The sequence below is a fragment of the Ptiloglossa arizonensis genome, chromosome 12 (assembly GCF_051014685.1).
Source record: "Ptiloglossa arizonensis isolate GNS036 chromosome 12, iyPtiAriz1_principal, whole genome shotgun sequence".
NCBI lineage: Eukaryota > Metazoa > Arthropoda > Insecta > Hymenoptera > Colletidae > Ptiloglossa > Ptiloglossa arizonensis.
Genome location: NC_135059.1, coordinates 7,571,901 through 7,594,926, shown reverse-complemented (window position 1 = coordinate 7,594,926; position 23,026 = coordinate 7,571,901). Strand labels below are relative to the sequence as shown.

The following is a 23,026-nucleotide window of genomic DNA, read 5'->3' as shown; positions in this document are numbered from 1 at the left end:
GAATCAAATAATTACTTCCTTGCACTTTTTTCTATTTGTATTGCCAACAGAATCAGAGATATCTGATAACATCACGTGACTCGTGACATACATACACATTAGAGTATTTAACCCTGAGATGACTTACACAGAGCTTCGTTTCTGGGGTTGTGTACACTCGTGTTTAAATTCGATCAGATTTGAATCTATTTATAGAAAAAAATCATAATAATTGTAAAAGATACCGGTACGTTTCAGCATCAATTTTAAACTTGTGTTTAAATTCGATCAGATTTGAATCTATTTATAGAAAAAAATCATAATAATTGTAAAAGATACCGGTACGTTTCAGCCTCAGTTTGAAACTCGTGTTTAAATTCGATCAGATTTGAATCTATTTATAGAAAAAAATCATAATACTTGTAAAAGATATCGTTACGTTTCAGCCTCAGTTTCAGACTCGTGTTTAAATTCGATCAGATTCGAATCTATTTATAGAAGAAGAAAAAATAATGGTAATTGTAAAAGATATCGGTGTATCTGGTCTCGCGGTAAATAAAGAAACCCAGAAAGAGTGAAAAACGAACGAATGACGATACGACGAAAGTAATCGAGTATTTTACGTGACTAATGCCACGTAAAGAGAATGGAAGGTTTCTCCGAAAGACACGTAAGAAATAATGAATTCAATGTGGAATTCATTTTTCCGTGGCGTCACGTATCGAAGTAACACTTCACCGCGATCGATCATTACCCGCAAATAGTAAGTAATTCCTCGGTCGATACATCCTGATATTTACATATCTTAATTTCCCAATTGTCAACGTAACGCGACCATTTACCGATACGACAGTCGAGGCAAAATTGAGAGCAGGTTAATAATCGAAGCGAGCGAAATAACGTGGAAACGGGTTGTTCGTAAATTCGTATCGTTTTCCAAAATGGAGAATATATAATTTAATAAAATGTTTATACGTTCTAAAAAAATCGTGTTTCGGTTTTACCAAACAAAACGAAATTAGGTTGTTCGGAGAGTCATTTCGTTTTTTTTTTTGGTAAAAATGAAACACAATTTTTTCAGAGTGTGCAAACATTTTATTAAATGATATAATCTCCATTTATGAAAACGAAATCACTTTACGAACAATCTAATACAAATAATCCGAGATAAACGTTAAAATTATTCAACGAAACGAATTTTGCACGATGCTCGAACGATAGGAGTGCAGTTTTTATTTTATCGTAGATCACTCGCATGTTTCCATAAGTAGATAGTTAACGAGCGATCGGAGCGTTGAAATTTGTATTGTAAAATAAACCGAGCTTTCCTGTTCGCGTAACCGCCTATTAAACTACTTTTCCCGTGCTGCCGTCTATAAATAATCTAAAAACGCGGGCTGGTAGTCGAGACCCCGGTAATCCTCTTGGACTTAATGGGGAAAAGATGACCTTAGCCCTTATTGTTAGTTACCGGACGCCTAAGTCTGTGTTTGCACGAATGGCGGCCGAGATAGAAAGTATGTAAGAATGGCGATGAATAACGCTTCAGGAAAATCACCGCTAGGTCGAGGCTACCAATTAGACCCTTTAGTGACTCAGGGTTAACGGAAATATGGTCGTCCGAACGTTGTTTTCAACGATCGTAAACTCCCAACGATTATCCGTTTAATCTGCCGCGGCAAAAAATTATTTACGAAACATTTAACGCGAACGTTCGAGGCACAATTCCCGACGGTGTGTATACGTCACGGTCGTCACAGACAAATTGTTCACGTGGCTCGTGTTGTCGTATCGTCGATAAGAATCGTTTTTCATAGAATAACGCGAATTCTAAAAAAAAAAAAGACGTCCGTAGATCTCGAAACCGAACGAAAAGACAACGATCGTCGTGGAAACACGTCGATACCGATTCTATCCCCGAGTTGTACTTCCAAACGCGAAAAGCTCCGCGAGAAATCGTTACGAATAGGTTCGCGTAGGTAGGTGCGAATCGTTAAAGCGTTGCACAAGGTTACCCCGGTGTACACGTTGCGCGATGACGAGGCCGAAACGACGAGGAACTCGCCGATCGTTCTAAAACGGAGTGGGGGAAGAAGACGAAAAAAAAGAAAAAAATAATGTTTGCTTCGTTACTGTAAACAAGTTGCATCTAATCGACAGACTGATTCAGCAAATTCGGTAAATCGATGATAAATGCCTCTCCTCTTCGAGCCAAGTACGTCTCGTACTCGTGGACATTGAATTCTCTACGAGAGAAGAAAAAAATCTCTGCATCCGATTGCAACGGTACGAACGAAACATCGATTTGAATCGGATCCATCGAGAACGAGAAAAAATGTTCCACGTTCTTTTTATCGCAATAGTATACTCTTAACGTTATTATACGTTAATATTTCGAACCGTTACGAAAGGATTACCCCATCGGGCGACAATGTCATCGCGAGTTATCGCGTCGAGCGACTACTTCTTTCTTTCCACGTGTGATATTTTCTTTCGTAATTATGTACTTTAATGACTATCGCCGTAGTGTTCAGCTGCGTTTGCGTGTGCCAGCACGTGTCTTTGATCGTGTTCAATGTCTGACGTAACGAACACTCGCGGAGCACGGCACTACAGAGCCCCCGGATACCACGAAAACTGTACAAAGCGAGCGTCTATCGATTCGTAAAAACAAAAAGTAATCCGATACGATGGACGACAACCCACCGGCTAACGCGTCCCGAGGAATTATTAAATCACCGGTGACTGTCGCGCGTGCACAGGTTCGAGGAGACGTCACGAGCAAGTGACGCAATCGGTTTAGAAAATTAATAAGAAAGCGGAAGATCCGAGACGCGTCGTTTCAAACAGACGAAACAGAAGGTCAAAGTTAGCGTTCGACCGCGTTCGTGATTTATACCGGGGCTATACAGGGTGTCCCAAAATGCTTGGCTCGCACGTGTGTATACGAACGCGTCGTAGGCTGCCGCACGACCATTGTTTCGCGACACGTTGCGACAAGACGAGTCGCGAATCTATCGGGGCGAACGAAACAGTCGATCGTTCCGCGCTTGAATTTCACTGGTACGCGAGAGGAGGAAAGGAAAAAGGGTGAACGATAAATGACGAGACGAAAATGGTGTTCCTCGTAACGACGAGCGTTGTGTAACGCTCCGAGGCGTTCGAGACAGTACACCAGAACGATTTCACGGTATAAAGTAATCGTTACGCGTTCAAAGTATCTGTAACAATCGATCAAAGACGTCGGGTCGAACATGCCAACATACTCGGCTAACCGAGTAGGTATGTAGTCAGTATCGCGAGTATTCGAATAGTCTAAGAATGTATCTGGGGTTAGGTTTCAACGACAGCATTTTTAGCTACACCTCGCCTCTTACGTACATACTTATTTATCTTAATTTTCGTCGAAACGTATACAGATGAATCCTTAAAAGTGCGTAATCAAAACGTACAATAATAATAATAATAATAATAGTACACGAATACAGCTTCGAAATACAAAACTTGTAATTGTAATCGAATCCTAACCAAACATATTCAAAGTCGACGCGAGAATACTTCTTATCGTACACGCATCTCGACTGTAACACGATGGAATACCATAAGCGATAGCTAATAGACTGTTGTCCGATATTACACGACGCGTAGATTTTTACATTTTTAACTCGGACTGGAAACAATCTCGTCCATTGCGCGTTCTTGGCTCGACGTAACTTCTACTGTTAATTTGCATAAATTTCTATACACAACGGATCGTTTTCGTCTCAAAAATCGCAGCCACAACGGTCGAATACTTACGTGAATACACTGTTCGTAACAATAACTTTTCTCCTTCTGTTACTCGAGAACGATCTTACTTTAAAGCGTATCCTCGTGGATACCGATCCATTCCAATGAAATAAATTTGAAATACCGAACCGATTGATAGTGAAGGGTACGTATTGCACCTGATACCAGCACCGATCGTAGCGCAGCGCTTAAACTTGGGAGAAACGTCGTTTCGTACGCGTTGATCTGTTAAAAAGCTGACGGGCCGTAAAGGGCCCTCCACGCGGAGCAGAAAGATCCGAACGAGAAGCTCGGAACGAGGTACGCGTGGCGAGGGACAAGATATACGCATTAAACGGAGTGTGCTGTCTCTCTTTCCCTTTCCTTCCTTCTCTCGCGACACAATACACCTACGAGATAGGCCGTTTGTGCGGCCACCGCGTTACCCACACATGTCAGGCCAGGAAATCGCACTCGATCATCTCGCCAGTAGTTACGGCACAACCCTCCGAGGGTGGAGGAAACAGAAAAAAAGCACAAGGTTTGCAATATGGTACACCGTAACGCAGGTGAATAACATGGTGTCCCTTTGTGGCCAAACGCAAACACATACGCGTACACGTCCACGTCCAGGATACATAAAGCGTTTACGCGATCGGACGCAGCCGGGAACAGAGGACGATCTACCTCTCCCTTCCCATCGTTACCCAAAATACCACGAACGAACTGTCACGCAGTAAAAAGGAATCAAGAATCGGTTCTGTACTTACCGATTTGTATTATCAAGCGAGGTAGCACGATCCACCGAGCCTGGAGTCGTTCCCGTGGGTCAAATGATCCTGACGAGCCCCATGGTTTTTCCGAACTAACGACGCACTCCCGGACTCGTCCTTACTGCGTCAGAGAACGCACAAGAACCCTTTCGTTCTTCCTTTGCGTCGAAACCTGACGAGAGAAGTTTGACGGGTGCGAGACTGCGACAGCACAAGCACTCACGACCACCTCGAAGGTCTGTTGCCAACTGACCCAGCCAGTGACAGCTCTCTGCAGGCTAGCACGCTCGCCAACCCATGTTCGACAAAATAACTGCTCGATAACCCGTACAATGTTGCACAAAGACGCATCTGAAACAGAATGACCGTCTCTTATGTCGAAACGTTCGTAAATAAGGACGGTGTGTCGTCGTTAAGGCCTGCATACGACCGAATCCTCGACTTCTGGGAACCAAAGATTGTTTATACTTACAGGACTCGATCGAGCCTTTGTTGTATCGCGAGAGTATCGTTTACGACTTTCGCACAAAGTAATGAAGAAACCGAATATTGGTCAAAATTTAATATCGTTAATAGTGGCGATTTACCGATAATATTTATTGCAACTATGCGTCTCGGAGAATAAATAAGACGTTGAATTTCGTTATATTACTATTTTATGAAATCTAAGCTGTGCCTGAAAATTGGCAGTGCACGAGATGGAAAGAATTGGGATAGTACGGTAGAGGGATTTCTTTACCGAGAGTTGCCAGCACTGCCGATCATATGGCAATCAGCTGTAATTCACGTTTCGTCAATGGACATATGCTTGAGCTTGATTTAAGAAATTCATATGCGAAACGATCAATTAATGCATATTATTTACAGCGCATTATTCGCGACTTTTGTGACACTGCATATTTTATCGATGTTCTTGCGTAATAATATCGCTGATTTAATACGCGTGATTGCATTGCTGAAACGCGTTCGAAATCTTCGTGTAGAGTATTTTGGCGTCAAGGTTAATTGATGTAACGGTTTATTATTTGACGTTTAAATGAGACCAAATCTAGCATTAAGCAATCGAAAAACACAAATCTTATAACAATGCACGCACAATTCGGTCGGTCGTAACAAATCGACGATCACAGGGTAAAAGATTTTTTAGACTTTCACAGAAAACACGTTACTCGATGATATTCGTATTATTTTATTGCTACCGACATCCAATATTGGAACGAATCGGGTACAAACATACGAAATGTGTCGGCTGAATTGTCCAAATGTTTTTAATCGTTACATTAGATGGAAAAATGTAAATACCTATTAAATGCGTGCTTAGTATGATTTAATAAATGAACGTTTATTTACAAGTGTTAACCATTTCTCGGAGCAGAAGAACCGAAAAATACTTCGGTTGGTACACTAATTGATATCAAAATCATGCTTCGATAAGAACATAGTGCGCACGAAGATTGTGATTTTCGTCAGTCTTAACTGGATCATTTTTTGCCGGATTTCTTTATGCCGCCTGTGACGAGAGGTCCCCTTTGACTTGCTTTCTTCGCAGCTTCGGCAAGAGCTTTTTGTTGTTCCTTCTGTTTTTGTTTGTACGCTAGGTCTTCATCGTCCAAAACTTTTGTATCTTTTTTCGGCGCCTTAAGAGGCTTTTTCTTACCGCCTTCACGGCCAGACATTCTAAAAGAACATCCCCAATTTTACGCGACATCTTCGAAATAAATTCTTATTTAACGAAAAAAAATTACGATAAAGAATATCCGAAGTTTTGGTTTCGAATGCCGAATTTTGATTGGTAACAATTTATAACACAACGTTTCTAGAAAACATAACCTACAAATCATCTCTCAAATACGAAACAACGACACTTCGCGATATTTTTTATGGCAGTGACACGTATTTCACTCGTACAATTTAACGGAACATGGTGTGCTTCGACAAACAATTATAAATAAACTTAACGCGCACAAAATTCGAAACCACTCGGAGTACATGAAACGAAGTAGACCACATGGAATATATTTTGCGTAAAATAAATTAAAGAAACTTGCATTTAATGTAATTAAAATTGAGCAGTACCAATATATTTTTTTTACCTTAAATTACAGTGAAAATTTCCAAATAAGACTCCCGATCGACCGTGAAAATATAATACGTCAAAACTTGATACTTTGCATCAGACCGATATCTAGTGTGAGCAAAGATCGTGTGTGTACAGCATTAAACACTTATGAAGAACGTGCTGCCGTCTATAGAGATACGATTGCGAATCTTTACTTATATAGGTGGCGCCACTTCCTTGACCAATAATCTATCCAAATGCTAAACCGTCTGACAGAACTAAAACCCCGTATAAATTGTAATTGAGAATTGTTGTTATTACTGTATACCGTGTATTCTGAATCACCACAGTTTATAGATCGAGAAATTCACAAACAAACAACCTACCATTTGCGATATAACCGACCTCACACACTCAGAAGTTATTTTAGTTTATGCACGTCGCTACTAGATGGATAGCTTTTCTTAATCGCCAAGCTAACGTTCCAGATTGTGCTGCCCTCTATCCATTTAAATTTAACGACTTTGGAAACAATCGTATGTCCAGTTAAATACGAAAGAACACCGGTTTAACGAAAAACTATACGTGAGTTGTCTCGACAAAGCATCGAATGTTAAATTTTGAATCGCAAATATAAAAAAAATGACTGTACATTTGAATTTAATTGCGGCTGCATGTAACAATATGGGAATTGGCGCAAATGGAAGTTTACCATGGAAACTTAAGTAAGATACTATTTATCTTGATTACCTTGAATCATGAATTAATTTCGAATAGCACTGCACATTCTAATCTACTTGTTTCGCGTGAATATAGAAAAGAAATGACATTTTTCACAACCATGACCAGAAAAACAAAAGATATAGATAAAAAGAACGTAGTTCTTATGGGACGAAGAACGTGGGAATGCATTCCGAAAAAATATAGACCACTAAGTAATCGAATAAACATGGTTCTATCGTCACAAATTTTGTAAGAAATTGATTACTTGGCTAATTATTCTTATATAATCAAGGTATGATACAGAATAAAACTTTGTTATTTACAAATATGCAGGAATTGCGGCGACGCGGCAATTGTCTGCAACAGCATTTCCAATGCTCTCAATATTATTTCGAAACCACCATTGAAAGATCAAGTTGAAAATGTATGGGTAATAGGAGGAAGTTCTGTATACAAGGTACATATAACATATACATCGTATATTCTTATTAATAACTAGTACTCGCATTTTTACTTATTATCTTCCTGAATTTTTTCATTGTAGGCTGCCATGGAGTCCCCTAACTTTTATAGGTTATATTTAACGAGAATAAAAGAAGACTTTATTTGCGACACTTTTTTTCCACCGATTCCCAGTAATTTCGTGTTGAAGCAGTAAGTTCAATAAGTCCCAAAATTAACGATTATTGAAACATATTTTTTTATCGTATATATTTTAATCCATAATAATAAATTTCAGAGATGAAAATATTCCTCAAGGTATTCAAGAAGAAGAAGGTATACACTTCGTATACGAAGTGTACGAGAGAGAGACCTATGCATAATATTTACCTCTAACTAAATGCGTTTCTACGAAGATTTTTAACATTTATCATTGTTTTAATATGTACTTTATTTATGACCAAATATTGCCTTTAGAAAGATATATTACAATAGTATGTAATGTTTTACCGGTTGTGGTAAAGTTTGTTAACCAGGTGGCCAGTTCATTTGACGACCACCGAGAACATGTAGATGCAAATGATATACAGATTGTGCACCGTTTTTCCCGTCATTTATGACTAAACGAAAACCTTCGTCAAGGCCTTGCTGCTTTGCCACTTTACGTGCGACTATCATTAAATGTCCCAACAAAGCTTCGTCCTCGTCCTTGGCTTTCGAGAGTTGCAGAATTGGTTTTCGTGGTATTACCAGGAAATGCACCGGTGCTTGACCGTTGATGTCTTGAAATGCGACGCACTGATACATTAAAAATTGTTTTTAACGAACGTATTAGCATTGCAAGTGTGTGATCAATATCACATTTAATAATTCCCAATGATACGGCAAATTATATAAGGAGATACTTGAAGCAGCGGTTCTCAACCTTCACCTTACCACAGATCCCAAAAGAAAAACGTACAAAATTCAATTATTTTTTAAATATTCTTGCAATTGTTTTTAAAAGAATTTATTTATACGTAACAAATATCTATTTAATTCAAACGGTTCGATATCCTTTAATTTAAACGTTTAACACCGTACTTATTAAAGCAATGCATAAAAATAAATATGAACAGTGCTGAAAAATTCTTACTTTTTGATTTGTAGGTAAAAGTATATCGTTGCGAACAAAAAATACAATAAAATGTTACATCATTGACATTTACAATGTACTTCTTGATATTTTCACTCCCGACGTCAAGAAACATTTTAATATGTGCTTTCGATAAGAATAAAATACTGCCCGAACCATATTTTATTTCACTGCGTAATATATTTCTTTTTTATTCCCGAGAAGTCGTGAATCTCCACTAATACGTTCGCAAATCACAGCTTGAGAAACGCTGACATAAGTATCGAATGTTTATAAATTTTGGAAAGAAGCATTCAAACATTGTAGTTAAAGTGATTTTAAACGAAGAAGCTGTAAACTGAAACGGTGTATCGCCAAGTATGTTAAATTATTATTTATTAACGATTCGTTGTATCGAGTAGAAAACCGGCAAATAACCTCGTATCAATTCTCACGGTAGAAAAGTTTTCTTTATCGGAAATTAATTTACTTTATATCATTTGTTTCAATTTACCTGGTCATCTTCGTAAATGAAATTGCAAGGTATTTCTTTACGTAGTATCTTCCCGAAAATAGTATCACCTCCGGGTGTCGATGTTTGTGCTTTTTCCACCTCGGTCGCCATTTTTCTCCAGCATGGAACACGATGAAATAGATTGGTGTTCAAGTATAACAACCGTTTCGACGAAACCAATCCGAGATCGAAAAGGAGTTTCATTTCGAATTCTCTCAAAAATATTGTCGACGATAGCAACAACAATGACGTAGTCGGTTCGTTGTCGATTAAACTGTGCAATTACGAGTGTAATGTCCACGTTGCCATATCGGAGACAAATGGCGGGTAATTCAAATTGCGCGCAAGAGTCGTGCATCCCGATACATTTCGTTACGTTCGATTCGTTGATCGACGATTGTTCAATTTGATCAAAATTATGTTCAGTTCGAGTACAATTTCGATATATAAAACTATAAAATCTTTATTTTGTTGTACAGTCTTTTTAAAGGTCTTACACACTTTCTTACAAACTGCGTGTTGCGTGTATATAAATATTGCTCGCAAAGTTGAGATTTATACACATACTGAACATATAATTACGTTATTAAATGCTAATAATCGTTTACTTTACATACATATGGCAGTGTACTTTCTGGTTTCTTACGCGGAATACCTTTGTCTTTCCGACGAATCTAACGGGTCAAGAGAGGCCCCAGTCTTAAGAAGAATAACACTACTTAATAGTACGCTTATCGTTAAATTTAACTACATAGAAAATTAAGGCATGGGATACGAACATTTTTGCGACTTTGGAAGGCACACCGATTTAATCGTTGGATAATATAATTTTTGGTGTGCGTACGAGAACCTATTGTATTGTGCCTTGCATGGTTGTGAAGTGCCGTAAACTAAACGGTAATGCGAATGAAAACAAATCGGCGCGTTACGAGCGCCGACACCGTGGAAACAAAAACAACTGAAATACTAGTTAACGTTACCTAAATAAATACCGTATCAATAACGCTAACACTAAACACCCAAACGATGTAAATTGTACGATCGTCGAGGTAAATTGAAAAAATTATTATTTGCTGTGAGATAACAACTATATATATGTATTCACACATACATATATATACATAGATATATATAAAAATTAAATTACGATGATGCTCGAAGTAACGTGATGGCCATGTGAATTAAATACGATGATAGTTTCATACGCTGTAGCAAAAGTGCTTTGCGATTATAATTTCTAAATGAGGACAGAATATTCATAAGCTCTACTTACTTACAAAGATCCGTATCGTATTCTACTCGCAGTAGACTATGCTATCTTGTTAAAAGATAAAAAGAAAAAGAAAGAAAAAAAAAAGAAAAAAAAAAGAAATTGTAGAAGTACCGCAACGTTTTTACGCGTAAATACGCTTACGTATTTTTGGATACCGAAACGTCAGTCTGCGTTTAAGAAACTAATAAAGACCTATAAAATACACTTACGAGACGCAAAATAGTCATCACGAGTCGTCCTCGGTAAAGAACCGATGTCTGAGGGCTTGAACCGCGGTCAAACGACTGTGAGGATCGAACATGAGCAGATTCTTAATTAGATCTAGTCCATCTTCGTTGAGATCAGGTATTATTGCTGCTAGAGGTTTTGGTTGCCTGTACGGGAAAGCTGTCCAACTGAGAGACACGTTCTCGGGCCATTCCTCTTGCGACGGGGTTCCTATCACTCTGTCGAGGGATGGGAAAATTGAAAACTTTCCTTCAACGGTTAACGAACCTTCGCGAAAAATCGACTTACTGAAAAATCCTATCGAGCTGATCACCTTCGCTCGTACCAGGGAATAGGGGTTCGAGTCGGCTCAATTCCGCCAGTATGCATCCCACGGACCAAATGTCGACGGGAGTGGCATAAGAGCAACCTAAAAGTACCTCGGGTGCGCGATACCATTGTGTCACGACCTGTATGGAAAATGAAATTTCAATGTTTCACCTTTATCGTGGGGACGACACACCGTGACAAAACGGCCAGCAACCGGATCGAAACCAACTCACCACGGAGGTCAATCTCATTTCGAAATCGTACGTCTTCGCCAGGCCGAAGTCCGCGATCTTTATTCTCCCTTCCCTGGAGACCAGCAGATTCTGTGGCTTCAAGTCCCTGTGTATGATCCTATGGCTGTGTAAAAATTCGACACCCCTTAGTATCTCCCTCGACATCCGTTTTACCAGCTGCGAGGGGATACCAGGCCGTGAACACGAGGACATGTACGAGGCGAGATCTCTTTCCACGTGCTCGAACACCAGCCACAAGGTGAGCCCTCGATCTAGCCTCTCCGATCTCCCATCGGCGGACGGCAAGTGCAGGTAATTCCCCTGACAAACGTCCAGCAATCTTACCTGTGCGATTGAAAAAAAAGGGGAAAAGAAAAAAAAGAAGAAAAAAAAAAGAAAAAGAAAACAAACAATAACCGAGGGAAAAAAGAACGTGTACAGATAGGTACGTACGCGTGAAAGAATACAATTGATTTACATCGAGGTCGAAACGTAACTCACGATGTGCGGATGCTCGAATCTCTCGAGCTGCTTCAAGGTGGCGATTTCCCTCAACGTGGAAGTGGGTAGCCCGTCCTCGGTGAGCGGTACACGGACTTTCTTCAACGCGACCACCTGGCCCGTGTTCAAGTCCTTGGCCTTGTAAACGGTACCGTAGGCACCGTTCCCGATCAGCGACAATTCCTGGTACAACGCGTCCTCGCCCAACAGCGACGTCTGGATCTGTACGTCGCTGGTGTCCGTCTCCGATCTCTTGCTCGAGCCGCCCGAGTGCTCCTGTTGCCCGCTGTACTTCATCTGCACGATCGTCTCGAAGCTGCCGAAGTGTCCTTCCTTCGAGGAGCCAGCCGTGACCTTCGCGGGCCCCTCCAAACTAGTTTTGATCAATTGTTTCGTACTGTCCAACGACTCCTCGCTGATCTCGAACGGGCCGGTGGCCGAGACGACACCGGCCGAGATCAACTCGATCGTTTTTCCCGACAACGAGGCCGCGACCGAACTGGCCAACTTCTCCACGCTCTTCAATTCCTCGGTGCTGAGCTCGTGCTCCTTCTCGGAGCTTTCAGCCTCGATCGAAGAGGCCTCGGCGAACTTGGACTTCTTCGGCGGTGTCGGTGACGACAGCTCGTGTCCGAGCTCTGAGCTCGGACGTCGCGATGTTCCAGCCATCACAACATTTCGACTTCTACCTGAAACGAAGAAACCAGTGGCAATTTTTTTCTTCCGCTTAGTCGCTCACGGCAAACATTCATCGACGGTTGAATTTCGAACAAATATATACACGTATATCCCACGTCTCGACGTTACCAGCTGTTCCATCAGAGTTCACCCGATAGGATCTCCGTATCGAGGTAGCGAGCGCCTCCGATCGGTTCCGATTCGCCCGATTATCGTTACGCAAATATTCCAAATCCTCGAATATCGGTTTATTAAGGCCCACGCGGCCGATAAAGTGCGCCGAGAGACAACAATAAATACAATGCAGGCCAGGTATACCGATACACGGGGTGTCTCGCGCGGAACCGGCCCTCGTTATGGATCGCTTGCTCGTAACGATGATTGTACCGCGCGTGGGAACGGTCTTCGCGATGTTACTTTCTCGAAAGGGTTTAAACGATCGCTCAACGCCCCGGTGTAATTGTATCTTTTCCCTCCTGCGTGCTCTACACGACGTTAACATGCATTCGGCCGCTACAACAATACGACCCTAAAAAACGATAGCGGGTAGACGCGCTAGCTATCTGTAACGCGATAATAAACGATATGTTTACATTCGTGAATTATCTCCCGTTGTCACCGAAACACGAAGGAGGAGGAGCACCAAATATTAGATATTTCGTGTTTGATTTTCAATTTATACGTTTCCGTGTCGTTTTCGGGCCACGTTGTTTTACAATACCAACGGTAGAGGAAGGTGTTGTTTACTCGCGGCTGGAGAAGAATGCGATCTCGTGGAACGCGCACGTTTCTCGCGACACTCTCGCCTATTCCCCGTTTGTTTGTAATACCGCGACCGGTGAGATTACAAACAACCGTTCCTGGTTTCGTTTACCGAAATACGATCGCAAGACCGATGGACCGATGTCGTGGATCGATTTTCTAGTCGTTTACGAGATTCGTTTACGCGCAGATCGAACACCGTGATAATCGGTAGAATTGTAAATAAATATTCCTAGTTTGATCTTCGAAGAACCCTTAAAAAATACGATTCAATATTCGAACGTCGCGATTCGTCTACGCGCAGATTAAAATATAACGATCGTTGAAATTTTAAATAAATATTCCTAGTTTAATCTTCGAAAAACCCTTAAAAAATACAATTGTATATTCGAACGTCGCGACTCGTCTACGCGCAGATTAAAATATTATAATAATCGGTAAAATTGTAAATAAATATTCCTAGTTCAATCTTCGAAAAACCCTTAAAGAATACAATTGTATATTCGAACGTCGCGATTCGTCTACGCGCGGATTAAAATATAATAATCGTTGAAATTTTAAATAAATATTCCTAGCTTAATCCTCGTAAGATGCAACGCGCAAATGGGATTAACGCAACGGTGAAATTGTCAAGTGGTTCTCGAGCATCGCGATTTCAGTCGACGAATAAGTCGAAAGGTTTATCGCGAAACGCGTTTCCTCGCGGGCAGAGTCGATCGTGCCGGGTGGCCCGTTCGTAACGGGACACCCTGTATATTCGTATACTCGCGGTAACCCAAACGCAAATATCGGTGACTCTTTGGACTTTCATTAAAATTTACGCGCGCTATCGTGCTGCGCCGTCTGCTACGCGACATCTGCACCGACACCTGCGTTCGTATAATAGCCCCGCCTCATCGTCGGCTTTCCAGAACATCTTGTAAATGTAAGAAACGGCCCCTTGTACAGCCTTAACGGGGTCCTTGCCCTTTGTTTTCCTCGGCGCTCTAGCGACCATCGCCCGACCGGCCGAAAATTGTGTTACCTGGCCGTGTTGCACGCGGCGGAAATTCCTCTTCGAGAAACTCGAGCTCGCTCGCTCGCGTTTCACCCGAATTATCGAGGTATCGTCGTAACGCGGTTCCCTCTCGGAATATCCGAGCTCGAGCGATTCGTGCGTTTGCGTAAATTACGAGAGTTGCAAAAACGACGGGTCACGTGTTGGAAACCGTTCGATGCTTGTAAAGAAAAAAAAAAAAAAAAAAAAAATAATAATACGAGCCGCTAGGAAGTTGTTTCGGACGTTCTGGAAACGAAAGGAGGCAGGTGGCTCTCCGAGCGATATAATTCGAATACGACCAAGGTACGAGCGTTCGGAGCTGAAACGTTTCCCGTGGCGCGAAATTCAAAAATGGTCCTCGACGTAACGATTGTCGAACTCGATACGACACCGGAACGGAAGAGAGATCGCGTAATGTTACGGAGAGACCAGTGTCCGAGCCGTAATAGGAAACAATTACGGTTTCGTCGGTGTGCGTGTACAGTGGCCAAACGGTCGCGCCGACAACAAAGTTGAACGAAGGAGCCGAAGATAATGTGTCGCGCGAAGCAGATACCGCGAGACCTACTTTTCGTCCGTAGACACGCGTTCTACCAGCGAGAAAATTTTCGAACGTGGCCACCACTTCGACCGCCCGGGAAATAAAAGGCAAAAGCGAAGACGAAGCCAAAGACGAAGCCAAAGACGAAGCCAAAGACGAAGCCAAAGGCGAACCCTCTCGGAGGCTCTCGCACGCGCGGACTACGTGTTTCGTAATGTTTACGTGGGCCAAGAGTAACGTAATAAAGTACGCGATGTTATCGCCGCGAGATTTAGAAAATTTATCGTCCGGCCAGTGTCTTCTCTATCGTCGACGTTTTCCTACCGGAAGTTTTTTATCGCACGAAACCGTTCTTGAATGAAGCGTAATTTATGTAACGATAGCGCAACGCCCTTTTTTTGCCGGCGACGTTTCTCAAAGGTTGTCATCGCCACTATAAATACACGATGAAACGTCATCTTCGAGTAGGAAGCCTGGTAGCCGTGGCTTCGCTCGTGGTTCTTCGATTAAATTTCTTTTATCAACTTCCTTTCGCGATAACTCCCGGTAAAAAAGGGAACGGGAACAGAGGAACCAACCAGCGTTACATCATTCGTAACGATCGCGAAGTAACTGCGTTACACTTGCCGCGTAACGTATTATCCTCCCGGGCGAAAACCACGCGTTTCCGTGAACTTCGCCGGCAGTCCCCGCTTTCGTAAAAGAAAAAGAAAAAGAAAAAAAAAAAATAAGTGCCGGAGGAGGGCGTAGGGCATCGCGCGAGAAGAAGCCAACAACTTTGTACGCGTTCCCATGTAACGCTATCTGGAGACCACCTTCTCGGAAGGGTCGCATGTTTCTAAAGTACCATTTTAACGGAATAAATGTCCCTCGCGCGGGCGCGTGACCCGTAGAAAGGAAATACAATTCCACGAAAAGAAATGTGGACGCGACTCCCGAGAAACCGAGTGAAAGAGAGAGAGAAAGAGAAAAAGAAAGAGAGTTTCAGCCTTGAACTTCCTAACAGAGGGTCCGAGAGAACTGGGAGAAAGGAACGCGGACGATGATTTTCCAAGAATTTGAAAAAAGGAAAAAGAAGCAGAAAAAAAAAAGAAAGATACACCGTAGCCGGAGAGCGTGGGGCAACGATAGCGTAGAAAAGCTACAGGTTCGACACGATGGTAGATAAGGCGGCGCGGCGGCCCCGGATGGAAGTGCAAAGAATGTAGGAAAAGTAAATATCGGGAGGCGTAAATCAAACTTTCTATTATCTCCGTGGAGCCGAACCGAGTCGAGCGTATGCTAACCGCGTGGGCCCCCCGAGATTTCGAAGCTTGTTGGTAAACCTTCCCCGCGCGTGGATTTTCCAAGGAACGAGGCGACGCGTCAGGTCGCTCGACGTGTTCCGTTCTCGAGATGTTACACGTGTCACGAACCGTTTACTATGGCTATGTACCCACGAGCAGCGACGACCGAGCCACCTCCCTCGCTCTATCTCTTTCTCTCTTTCTCGTTCTCGACGCCGTCAATCGCGCGTCGTATCCGTTGCAACTTAATCGCAACCGTTGAATCGAGAAGAGAGCAACGAGCTGCATGAATGAACCGAATCGCGTGTCGCCGACGCGAACGAGAACGGTTACTTATCGTCGCGCGAGTATCTATCGCCGTTACGATTCCACGGAGATCGAACGGATACTTTCGGTACGACGCAACGGACGAAACGAGAGATACCTGTGGGCTTCGTCGACGCGATCCCAAGTATTGTAAATCGGACCGAGATTGGGAAACGCAGACGCTGTGGCCAAAGGATACCGCGGCAAAGTTTCGGTTAGACAGGAAGCGAGCCGTAGACGAGGAAAGTAAACAAGAAGGCGCCAACGGGTTTCGGATTATTCATGGGGTTGACACTACTATCCGCGTCGGGTCTTTCACACGACGGAACACTTACGGCCCCGGCCCTTCCATTCACTTCCCATTTCTAAACTGAACGACGACTCGACAGACAGACAGAGAGACAGAAAGACGAAGAAAGAGAGAAAGAGAGAAGCGTCATGCGTCAAGTATACGGAGAATTACGTGGAGCGCACGATCGATCCGATGTTTACGATTCCAGTCGAGATGAATGGAGTGGTTATGACCCGTGTTCGCGGAAAATCAGTGGCCGATTAACCCTATGACGCGGAATCGTCCCGTCGAGTGGTACCGGGCGAACACGCTCTATCGATTTATCTTCCGCGACGATGAATAAATCGACCGAAGGCGTGCGTGGCGTTTCACGCATGGCAGTTCCGGAAAAATGCACGCGCGACTTCCGAAAACGATCAACCGAGCAACGCGTCAAACTCGGATGTCGTCGGTAATAAAATGCGTTCGAATTCTCCGCCGATAATCGTCTCCCCTTACCGTACCGATTCCCGCGGCTAATTTTCTCGCGATCCGATCGTGTTAGCGATGGGATCGAGCGTATCGCGAATTCCGTCGAAAGGTTTTCTTCCTTTTTTTTTCTTTCGTTTCCTTTTCTTCGATTCCGGTCGAGTTTCCATTTGTCACGGACGATAAAATCGTCGGAACCGAATCCCAGCGCCATCGATCTCGCGTCACCGACATCGAGCCTGTCCCCCCCGTAGGAGCAGGAGGAGGAGGAGGAGATAGCTCGACGAAATCCGATCGTCCGAATTCGAGGAATCTCGCGACGCAATGAGCACGTGGTCTCGCCGGCGACGATTCCCTCTACACGCGGTTCGTAAACAAGAGAAGTGCAGCAGAGGAGAGGGGAAGGGAAGAGAGAGCCACCCTCGGCCGGTAAGCGGGCTGACTCTTGTCTTATCTTCGCGTGCCGCGACATTCCACGTTCTCACGTTCCACAGATACGCTACCGTAACGCGAGCGGCGTTCTCACGACGAAAAATAATCCGAACGGAATCGAGGAACGATATCCGTCCGTACGACAGCACTCGATGGAAACAATAATCCCCGGGGCCAGCACGTCGGTTTTCTCCGGCCGCGAGTGTGCATTCTCCTTTTTTCTCTCTCCCGATGCCCCGATGCCCCCACGCGCTTGCTCGCTCGATCGTTCGTTTGTTCGTGCGTTCGTTCGTTCGTTCGCTCGCTCGTTCGCGTCACGCGGTACACGGGTTCTTGGCGCGAGACAAAACTTTGGATAAAACGCGAGCGCGAGCTCGAAAAAGATTTTCGTCGACGAAATTCGGCCCGAGGAAGCGACCGAGAGGGATCTGTCACCGTGTCGGAGGTGTTTTTTCTTCTTTCCGAACGTGCGTGCTACGAGTAAGAAAGGGAAAAAAAAAAGGAAAAGAGAAAGAAAAAAAAAAACGAGCAACAAGTGTGTCGTTAATATGGCAGCGATCGCGCGTAGCGGGAAAGTGCGTAGTAGTTGGGTTTCGTCTCTCGCGATAGGCGAAACAAGGACCTTTCGACGACGCGCGCGTCTCTCCACGGCGAGGGTTCGTCCCGAAAGGTATACTGGCCGCTTCGGCGAGACCGTGGTCTCCTCACTTACCCACCCGGCTAGGTGCTGACCTCCCGCGAGAGAAGCTCGGAGCGACGACAGCCAGCCCAGCCAGCCAGCGATGCGCCAAGGGAACAAAAACAGAAGTGCTGGTACGTTCCACGTGCCGGAAGCGGTATTAACGAACGCGGCCCCGCTCGTACCCTACGAGACGCGATACACCGCACGGTCTCTCTCTCGCGTGGCTTTCCACGGGCAGCACGACGAGCAGGATGCACGAGACACTGGGTAGCCACTGAGTCGCGCGAGAGCACGGGCCGACCACTCGCGAGCGTAACCCAACGGCGACTCGACGAATCGTCGTGCAGCCGGAGCGAACGTGCCGGTCGAAACTCGATGGTAAGCGGACTGCACTGTGGACCGACCTGAAAAGTACTGACACGACCGACGGACACGCATACGGACGGAGAGTTCAGTCGTTGCCGAGCCCTCGAGGAAGCGTACGAGCGGCCGAGACTTTCGAGGGGACTTGCATCGCGCCGCGTTCGCATCGACCGCTACCGACAGCTGCCACTAGCCCTTCCAACACGCGCTCCTGCTGCCTCGCCACGATCGGCTTATCCGTATGCACGCGGAGAGGGAGGATAGAGAGGAGTTTCGGAAGAGATGCGCCGCGGCGACCCGACCCGACGCGCCAAGGATGCCCGATACGCGCGCGGACCGTCGAGCCCTCGAAATTACCCACTGACAGGACCGCCGTGCCTCGCTTCCAATTTATATCCGCTTCCAAGTGAACGACAACGACCACGACGATGACTTACGAATTACGCGGCTGCGCGCCCGCGCCCGCCCGCCCGCCTGCCCGCCCGCGCGCGCGCACGTTGTATTCGTCGACCGTAATGCACGTGTTCGAGGAAACATCGTGATTCACGCGAACGCTGTTACTATTCGTTCGGACACCTTGCGACGCATCGTACGGCCCGATGATTCCGAAGATTCGTGGAATTCTTTGTCCGTGTAAAACATGAATCCAACCCTATTGTCATCGTCATGATCGTCGTGCTTGAATTCCTCTTACGAACGATTAGGTTAAAAAAAGACGATATTGGATGCGTAACTCGGTTCGAATCTTTTCCTTTTTTCTTTTATGTCGTTTTGCATTTAACCGCGATAACGATAATAATAGTAGGGTTCCTGCAACGTATCGTTTCTTTCTTTTTTTAATTATTACAATATTTCTCTCGTTAAAAACACGCTATCCACATTTCTAACCTAAAGCCCCATCGAGCGTACCGTCGAACGTAAGAATACACCGAGAACGAGGGTAACGCTTTCGGGCGACGAAAATAATCCCAGGGTGGACAAATCGCGCGCGGTTCGCCTCGTAAATTTTTCTAGCGCGAGCGAGCGAACGAGCGAACGGCTCGGGATCTCGAACGTCGTCCCGAATCTGACGCGATACTTTCCCATCCGTCATCCGCGTTCGACGCTGTCGTCACGACCGAGAAGAAAGTTCGACGGTTTCTCGCGAATCGCGACCGAGAGCCGCGACGCGATATTTCCGTTATTTCAACAACCACACGATCGTAAAAGATCGCATCGTGAGCCCGCGTTCCGTACGCCGTACGGCTCGGTGCTTCCCTCGTCTTGGAGTTTCGGGGCAAAAGGATGCGGTGGGGGGAGAGAGAGGAGATGTGCGCGGGGACGCGACGCGAGGGAACGAAAACGAAAGATCGAGACGGAGAGGGACCGAGAACGCAGGAGAGAAACGCACGAACCACGGAGAGCGATTCGCGAGAACACGATTCCCGCGTCTGGCGCACGAGAATCCCTCTTTGCGGGACTCCCACGATACTCACGGACAGAAGCGACATTATCCAAGCACCGAGGAGCAGCAGCAGTCGTCTGGTCGTGATGTGTGCGCGTGCGTGCGACGTTTGTTCCTCGATCCCCGCAGCAATCGGTTTCGTTCGGTGATTCGGGACGATCTGCTGTCAGTCACTTCGCGGCACACCGCGCGAATTAATCGGTTGGAAACGCACCCACCCCGGACGATGTTCCACGGTAGGCAGGATTCCCTCGGAGACTCGCGAGGAGGACGCAGCTCGAGTCTCGAGCCGAGAAAAACGTTCTCTGGTCGACGATAAGAACCACGTGGCCCGAGCGTACCGTCGTTCGTCTCACGTTAACACGCCGATTGTCATCGCGACTGCTGCGTATCGGCAGGTCGTTGTTTCCGTCGGTGGCGCCAGGCAGCGCTAGTCCTCGCGAGGAGTCCCGGTTATCCGACTCTTTCTCTCTCCCGTCCTCCGATCAGCGTCCGTTGCGCGTCCCGAAACATGAATGGAATGCTTCCTCCGGCGGCCGATGTACGCGAGAGACGACGACGGCCCTCGAATGGAATGGGTCGGGAGACTCTCCAGGCCAGGGCCGGCCCATTATCGCCGGAGCCCTTCGTAGGGCGATCGTCGAACATCCGTCGGTCAAGGGGTTCCCTCGGCGCCCGCGCTGCGAGCGCCCCTTTTTCACCGTGCTCGAACTTAACCTACCGGTGGACTCTCGAGACCGCGGCCAAATTGCTTTTCAAATTGAAACGAGAGAAACAACCACTCGAAAACGAATCTCACCGCGAGAGACCCTCTTCTTCTGTTCGCGATAACGCCGCGTTCAAGCCGGACGACCGGAATTCAACGAAATATCGCGTTTACAAACGGGAATATCAACAACGCGAGCGTAACACGTTTTTTATCGCGCACGGATGCGCGAGAAAAGAGACGGGGAACGAGAGAGAGGGAACGCGACGACTTATACGCCGCGTAAAGGGCAACGATTCGACGACGCGCCGTTATTAAATGTAATCCTGAAAAATAAAATTATATTATGCACATATATTAACGATTATATCGAACCTGGCAAATCCCTACCGAACTACGCGTAAAACGATCGTATACCGTGCGTTTGTAACGCTAGCTCGCGAACTTACGACGCAGCGAGTGGATACTCAACGTAAGGGCAATTTTCATTGGACCACGTTTGTCGTTCAATTTTTTTAAGCGAAAACTTTGGTCCTTATTTTTATCGGTGGATACATATAGTATATATTTTGTTCCGTGTTTATTGTACTTTTGGGGAGAAGCTATTTCTTTCGGTCGATGTTTGCGTTACGTGTATACTATATTTTTCATATATTCGATAGCTTTACACGCTGCTTTACAATTTGCAAAATCGTTATGGCTTTACACTCGTTCCAACCGCGATCTCGTCACACTCGAAACACGACTTTGGTAACCAACCGAGGCATCCTCGCCTCCGAGTCCTTGCACCTTCTAAACCATGAACCCTTTTTCTCAACACCCTGTATACGTGATTCGAATTCCGGAACGAGTCTCGCTCGCTGTTACGTGTTCCGTTTTGCCCGATTAGAAGATCCGGTTGATATCGCGACAGTTTCTCATCGATTCTCGTCGCGAGTCGCTCTCGTTGATCGCGGAACGCGAATAGTCGATTCGCGCTACTTCAACGGTCCAAAAACTCCGAAAAACTGGGAAAATTAATTTTTTTCGTACAGAGAATGGTAAAAAGTAGAGTCGTCCAAATATATATTACAATCTCTGTCGTTTCGTTTTTTTTGGTAAAAATGAAACACGATGTTTTTAGAGTGTATAAACATTTTATTCAATTATATATTCTCCATTTTGAAAAACGAAATCACTTTCCGAACAACCCAATAATTTTACGTTGAAGTAAATGCTCGTTATGATTATTACATACGTCAAAGTAAATGATCGTTATGCTTTACAAGCATCATAGATCCTAACGATGAATCATTTCGGTGTAGAATTAATTTTTTTTTTTTATTCACGAACATTCGATATCCCAAGCGACAAGGATCATCGTTACGATTGTTTCAAGCATCATAGGTCTTAACGATGAATCATTTCTGCGTAAAATTAATATTTTTTTTTTTTCATTTACGAACATTCGATATCCCAAGCGACAAGGATCACACATTTCGAAAACTCTACTTTCTATCATTCCGTGTCTCGAAAAAATGAATTTTACCAGCGTTTTGGGGGTTTCTGGACCACCCAAAGGTGAGCACCGTGCGCGTCGGGGGGCCCCGTGGATCGTTTTGCTTTATTTCTAATTAAAAGAGACGTCACTGTCGCGCGACGGATCCCCGGGTGGGAGAAAGAAAATCATTTCGTGCATCTGCGTGCGACTAAGAACGCCAACGGCACGGTGTGCGTGTGCAGCAACGATTACGTGTATTCTTCGCGCGAGTCGCTGGATTATTCAAGCGGTGTACGTTTCTGCAAATGCAGTCGGACACGATGACACACCGCGAGCGTTCTCTCTAATGGGATTCGTAGTCGCTCGGTACTCGCTTCGGGTCGCAGATGGGCCCGAATTCGTATCCGGATAAAAGTTTCGAACAGCGAACGAAAGACGAACGACATTCGCGTACGTTATTCGTAATAATACGAATTATTAGTTGGTAAAGTCATTTCGTTTCCTAAAATGGAGAATATATAATTTAATAAAACGTTTATACGCTCTAGAAAAATTGTGTTTTATTTACCTAATAGAAATTATTAACCTAATAGAATTTGAATTACAATTTCTTTCGAGTAGATATTTTGTCG

General features: G+C 44.7%; 5 protein-coding genes across 13 annotated transcripts in view; 1 reads left to right on the top strand and 4 right to left on the bottom strand.

Annotated features, from left to right (window-relative positions):
- Positions 1-4,835, bottom strand: part of Atos (atos homolog atossa) — an 85,785-nt gene extending 80,950 nt beyond the window's left edge. Inside the window, exon 1 of the mRNA XM_076323805.1 lies at positions 4,518-4,835. The gene's annotated coding sequence lies outside the window, so the exon portion shown is untranslated. The remainder of the gene's footprint in view (positions 1-4,517) is intronic.
- An 854-nt stretch (positions 4,836-5,689) lies between these two features.
- On the bottom strand, positions 5,690-6,762 carry LOC143153226 (translation machinery-associated protein 7 homolog). The gene is made up of 2 exons (XM_076324186.1): positions 6,614-6,762; positions 5,690-6,197 (listed from the first exon to the last, which is right to left on the bottom strand). The coding sequence occupies exon 2, from the start codon at positions 6,194-6,196 to the stop codon at positions 6,002-6,004; it is 195 nt and encodes a 64-aa protein (XP_076180301.1). The 5' UTR covers position 6,197; positions 6,614-6,762; the 3' UTR covers positions 5,690-6,001.
- A 456-nt stretch (positions 6,763-7,218) lies between these two features.
- Positions 7,219-8,922, top strand: Dhfr (dihydrofolate reductase). The gene is made up of 5 exons (XM_076324095.1): positions 7,219-7,304; positions 7,396-7,551; positions 7,636-7,759; positions 7,847-7,956; positions 8,042-8,922. Exons 1-5 carry the CDS (start codon positions 7,222-7,224, stop codon positions 8,124-8,126), a joined length of 558 nt encoding a protein of 185 aa, XP_076180210.1. The 5' UTR covers positions 7,219-7,221; the 3' UTR covers positions 8,127-8,922.
- On the bottom strand, positions 7,997-9,663 carry Hint1 (histidine triad nucleotide binding protein 1). Its single transcript, XM_076324093.1, has 2 exons — positions 9,372-9,663; positions 7,997-8,541 (listed from the first exon to the last, which is right to left on the bottom strand). The coding sequence occupies exons 1-2, from the start codon at positions 9,573-9,575 to the stop codon at positions 8,272-8,274; spliced, it is 474 nt and encodes a 157-aa protein (XP_076180208.1). The 5' UTR covers positions 9,576-9,663; the 3' UTR covers positions 7,997-8,271.
- Positions 9,664-9,809: 146 nt separating this feature from the next.
- Positions 9,810-21,953, bottom strand: LOC143153170 (cyclin-dependent kinase 4). 9 transcript variants are annotated; one of them, XM_076324084.1, is made up of 5 exons: positions 20,240-21,953; positions 11,916-12,604; positions 11,415-11,759; positions 11,161-11,321; positions 9,810-11,090 (listed from the first exon to the last, which is right to left on the bottom strand). In XM_076324084.1, exons 2-5 carry the CDS (start codon positions 12,582-12,584, stop codon positions 10,871-10,873), a joined length of 1,395 nt encoding a protein of 464 aa, XP_076180199.1. In that variant the 5' UTR covers positions 12,585-12,604; positions 20,240-21,953; the 3' UTR covers positions 9,810-10,870. The 9 variants fall into 9 exon arrangements, with proteins under 9 accessions (XP_076180199.1, XP_076180205.1, XP_076180198.1 ...); XM_076324090.1 differs by having other exon boundaries at positions 11,916-12,600; XM_076324083.1 differs by lacking the exon at positions 20,240-21,953 and adding an exon at positions 18,432-19,107.
- Positions 21,954-23,026: the final 1,073 nt, after the last annotated feature.

Excerpts from the sequence above, each read along its gene's own strand:
- LOC143153226 (XM_076324186.1), bottom strand. The coding sequence starts at position 6,196 with ATGTCTGGCCGTGAAGGCGGTAAGAAAAAGCCTCTTAAGGCGCCGAAA.
- LOC143153170 (XM_076324084.1), bottom strand. The coding sequence starts at position 12,584 with ATGGCTGGAACATCGCGACGTCCGAGCTCAGAGCTCGGACACGAGCTG. Across the intron at positions 11,760-11,915 it reads GATTCGAGCATCCGCACATC|GTAAGATTGCTGGACGTTTG; the intron begins GTGAGTTACGTT and ends TCAATCGCACAG. Across the intron at positions 11,322-11,414 it reads AAATGAGATTGACCTCCGTG|GTCGTGACACAATGGTATCG; the intron begins GTGAGTTGGTTT and ends TTTTCCATACAG.
- Dhfr (XM_076324095.1), top strand. The coding sequence starts at position 7,222 with ATGACTGTACATTTGAATTTAATTGCGGCTGCATGTAACAATATGGGA. Across the intron at positions 7,760-7,846 it reads GAGGAAGTTCTGTATACAAG|GCTGCCATGGAGTCCCCTAA; the intron begins GTACATATAACA and ends TTTTCATTGTAG. Across the intron at positions 7,957-8,041 it reads AGTAATTTCGTGTTGAAGCA|AGATGAAAATATTCCTCAAG; the intron begins GTAAGTTCAATA and ends AATAAATTTCAG.
- Hint1 (XM_076324093.1), bottom strand. The coding sequence starts at position 9,575 with ATGAAACTCCTTTTCGATCTCGGATTGGTTTCGTCGAAACGGTTGTTA. Across the intron at positions 8,542-9,371 it reads TCATTTACGAAGATGACCAG|TGCGTCGCATTTCAAGACAT; the intron begins GTAAATTGAAAC and ends TTAATGTATCAG.